The sequence below is a fragment of the Etheostoma cragini genome, chromosome 20 (genome assembly GCF_013103735.1).
Source record: "Etheostoma cragini isolate CJK2018 chromosome 20, CSU_Ecrag_1.0, whole genome shotgun sequence".
In the NCBI taxonomy this organism is placed as follows: Eukaryota; Metazoa; Chordata; class Actinopteri; order Perciformes; family Percidae; genus Etheostoma; species Etheostoma cragini.
Window position 1 is genome coordinate 7,616,137 of NC_048426.1, and position 4,545 is coordinate 7,620,681.

Consider the following 4,545-nt stretch of genomic DNA (forward strand, 5'->3'; position numbering starts at 1 on the left):
ACATCCACTAAATCCTAATTCAACTCAAAGCTAACAAACCTCCCGAATTCATATTAAGACCTATGAAATATATAAAAGTCTCTAGGTGGAAGATAAATGAATGCTGTACTGACTAAGGGCGCCATGAAATGAAGAAAATATGAAAAATGCAATAACGTTGTTGAATATGGCGTTAAATAAACAGATATTAAAGATTGCTCAGTCCGGCTGCTTTCAGTATTCTAATATACAGCAAATTGCTTGGTGAATTAAAAAACAAAACATTCTGATGTTATTTTATTGAACACAATTACATTACAATTTTAACCCTCGTTCTGTCCTCCCGGGTCAAAAAGATTTACACTTTTTTTTTTTTTTAAACCCTTTTATTGACATTTGCACCGCATTTTTATATATTTCACTAACATGACTTTACTACCACTACTTTTACACTCCTTTTTGGAATCCATGGTTAATAACCCTAATTTTTATAGAATTATACCTAATATTTGAGTTAATAAAGCAGAAGTTATGAATTATTTTGACTAATAGTTAAGATCAGAGGAACATATGTTGAATGGATGAGTGTGGTCAGGATTCTGATTTGAAACAATTTCAATTGTCACCCAAAATTTAATGAAAGCGATCAGCATAGAGCGTTGCATGGAATCCATCCTTTTTTGTGGTAACATGGTTAAAAAGAATGCCATATTTCTGATAGAGACATCTTTAAAAGGGGTCAAATTTGACCCGAGGACAACAAGAGGGTTAAAGATGATTTTTATCCTTTCAGCTAACTCAGGACTGTCTTTTGAGAAATGTCGCAGCCTTTCAGGATGTGTTTATTGCGCCAGTTAATATCGCCATAACAATAAAAAAAGGATTTCTTGTGCAGCCCTGACCTCCACTTTAACTCTGATGGTGTGCAGTCCAGTGAGGTAGAGAGATGGATCCCACAGCAGAACATAGAGAGGCCCTCCAGCTGCGTGGCCTTTCCCCAGAGGTTTCCCATCTACGCTTACATGCACCGCTTTGATTGGGGCCTTGGAGAAGGCCAAGATCCTATTGAGAACAAAGAAAATTAACAGTTAATATTGAAAAAAAGGTAAAGGCTGTGTTATCATGCTGTTTCTTTTGCTAGACTGCTTGCTTTTACTATGGGCGCCACATCATCTATAGTCCTGTTCAATTTCTTTTTAAAATTCTTATTTTTATAATTGTCACAAATGCCCAGGGACTACAGGTGGTAGTTGCTGCTAAAACCTGGCTGAAGACATATTCTCTTGTATTACGCGTTTAATGTTTATCTGTGCATCGTCCCTGTTCCAAATAAATACATTTCGATTTCTATTCTTACTTGTCGCCTAGTGAAAAACACTTTATGATGAACCTCTGCCAATGTTGCAAATCTGTTACTTAAAAAACTCTGCATCCAGATTTGCTCCATGATATATTGAATGACAATTACAGGGTGCACAGACTTGTTATTTTCATTTAAAGTGCATTTAAAAGATTAACTTACTAACTTGTTCCCTGGGCCGTGACCTAACCGTCTACCAAATGGCATTGAAAACTGTCACCAGACTGTGACATATACAATACTGTTATAAAAAAATAAAAAAAAAACTCCTGGGCAGAGGTAACTACAGTTTATTTAACGGTGATGTAATAACCCACACTGCAAGCTGGGTATATTACGTAACAAGGGCAGGTGCTCTGTAACATGTTTGTTGTGGAAACATGTGTAGTAGAGCCAGTGAGGGCTTCTTGGTTCAACACACAAACAGAACAAGCACCTGATGTGTGTTGATCTTCGTATTCGAGCCAGCGGCTCCACACCGGGATGCACATACTGTGCGTCCTTGGGGTTGGTGATGAGCACGGCAGGCCACTGCTCAAACCTCAGGTCGGAGAAGCTCAGCAGGTCGTGGTCAAAGGCCAGAACCCTGTACCTGGAGACAGATGTGAGACGGCGTTTCTGCAAGAGTCACCAAGCTAAACTTAGACATCCAAACCTTTTTCATGCCTGTTTCACAATATGAAAATAAAATGGCAAACCAGGGACAATATAGCCTAGAATAATTTATTATTATGACACTGTTTTCAGGTCTTCCCAACAATAATTCCTGCTGAACCTGGACCCAAATAAACAGCATCAAATTATTGCTAAAATTGACATTTGCCGATTAGGAGTCGATGAGCTTCCTAGCTACTATAGCAAGCAGCAGTGACTTTTTGAAAAAAAAAGGGATTCAACAACTTTCTACGTACATAAACCACTATTGTTTTATTTTATCTTTTAACCTCCTGACAGCCGCAATGGGGTACATATTTTTTTATACAACTTTACATGACTGCCTATGGTCAGGGAGGGCAAATCTTTTAGACTTTTGTAAATTGAATTCAAGACCTTTTAATACCTTCCAAGGCCTTTTTTGTTTTCCATACCTGCGGTTGTCCATCCAGTCACCCAGCTCCAGCTCCAGGGCGCCCTGGGGATGTCGGCTGTGGAGGACGGGCATCAGGCCGCCAAGTGTGTGCAGGTGGCCGCACAGATATGCAACTGCAGATCTAAACACAAGAGGTCCAACTGTTAGTAACTTTAATAATAGTAACGTTGTCATAATTTGCCAAAATAAATATTTTGAATATTCCCAAAAATACAAAATAAAGGATTGACTGCAGGTCAAAGGCTGCAATCCTCTGGGTTCATCATTCTGAGATTGTGTTATACTACATGTCTGGTTAGTTTTTATGTCAAAAGAGCAAGCTGTTGAATGTTTGCAGACTATATCATGGCATGCCATGACAATATGTATTTACACACCCTGTTCTAACAGAAACAGCCTTTTCTTACCTCATCATGTCCCGAACTCCTGGAGGCGGGGAGACGACAGTGGAGGTGGTGTAGTGGCCAAACCAGATCGACTGGTTGCTTTTCAGACTCTCAGCTCTGAACGTGTCCAGCAAGTCCATTTGAGTCTGTCATATAAAGAGAAAAATATATATATAAAGACTATATGTTAACCATTATCTACTGTGTATGAGTGCTTTATTTATGTATTTGAATACAGAAAAATGAATGTGGACCATGTCTTCCTTTCAGTAAATTCACATTTACAGCACTGTTGTATAAGGAATCTGTATTCTTTGTAATGTGTGTTATATTTGTGTGCCTATTTCTTAAATAAACACATTTTGTTATGCTTCTTCAATGGTCAATCAATTGTCTTCTCTAATCTTCAAGTGTAATAAAAGAATGATTGCTTGCAGGATTTAACATTTTTCTGCTTTCTGAAGTTTGCCACAATATTCAACAAATGTTTTTGTTCTGTCAAGAGAAGGTACTCGACAGGTGTACCTGGTTGAGAATACCAAAGAAATTGTATGGCCTCTTGGGTCCTGGAGTCAGAGTGGCATCCGCACAGACAAAGGAGTAGTTGCCAAAGGGAGTTTTGTGAACATAGTGGAAAGAGCCTACTTTCTGATTGGCCGAGTATTTCCTGGGGAATGAACAAATTCAACGTGGTCAACAATATTACTAGTTACTATTTAAGCAGTTTTGTATTCCAAAGTTGTATATATTTACTATAGGTTTTAAATATTTGTTCTTGTAATCTATCATATTATTTTATTATTATTATATTTATTATTATGCCATGTATATTGTAACCTAGTATTTCATGGATATCCTGTGCTGGGGGACTGACATTTTGCTGCTGTAACACTGTAATTGCCCATTTTTTGGGATCAATATCTATCTATCTATCTATCTAAGATACAGTGGTCTGGGATGGAGCCAGCCACTCCAATCCTAATAGAGTCCTGAGATAATTTGATGCATTTGAAATAAATAAATTAGGCTTGCACAGGAGACAGACTTTGTCTGGCAGAGGATGCCCACAACATTAAGAATCTTAAAGAGATAAAAGATCAGTCAGCATTAACAGAAGCCGCAATGTCACATAAAACATAATTTGTGCCAAAATACAAAATAGTCAGTCTCTGTTCCTGCAGATTCTGCTTCTATTTTAGTCCTCAGGAAGTTCAGGCAGCTTGGTTTATTTCCAATAAATAGGTCTTCAACGACTCATGTTTCAGAGGCATTGAAGTTTACTGTGTGCTCTGATCAACATCACACTCAGCCTGCTGCTACAGTATAAGACATGCAGTAGACTATTACTGGATGTAAATCAGGCGTTTACTGTAGTGGTAAACTTTGAATACTGACCGGTAATAATTGTTGACGCTGTCCAATGAAAAAATATTGAAGGCATCTGTCAGAAGAAATGAAATGATGGTGAGATTTAGAAGAATATAAACTACAAAAGGCAAGTCCACAGCTTTAAAATGTACTACTAAGGAGCAGAATGTCCAATGGAGAAATTCTCAAAGGAACAACACATGTTCAATCCACAGATCCAATTTGCTAATGTTTCTGCAAGATATCAATCAAAATATGTTGTTGCTATAGAACAAGATAAACTGACAACTGATACACAATTGACACTCAACTGCGATCAATAAGAGCAGTATAGCGGCCAGAGGAACTCTAGATCCAAACAC

The 4,545-nt window shown here is 37.9% G+C and overlaps 1 protein-coding gene across 1 annotated transcript in view; it reads right to left on the reverse strand.

The window, feature by feature from the left end:
- Positions 1-785: 785 nt before the first annotated feature.
- Positions 786-4,545, reverse strand: part of LOC117936265 (transmembrane protein 62-like) — a 4,485-nt gene continuing 725 nt past the window's right edge. The window contains exons 2-7 of the mRNA XM_034859139.1: positions 4,211-4,367; positions 3,341-3,482; positions 2,837-2,961; positions 2,428-2,550; positions 1,776-1,931; positions 786-1,041 (exon numbers count right to left, since the gene is read on the reverse strand). Of these exons, the coding sequence (XP_034715030.1) occupies positions 834-1,041; positions 1,776-1,931; positions 2,428-2,550; positions 2,837-2,961; positions 3,341-3,482; positions 4,211-4,367 (911 nt within the window). The 3' untranslated portion in view covers positions 786-833. The remainder of the gene's footprint in view (positions 1,042-1,775; positions 1,932-2,427; positions 2,551-2,836; positions 2,962-3,340; positions 3,483-4,210; positions 4,368-4,545) is intronic.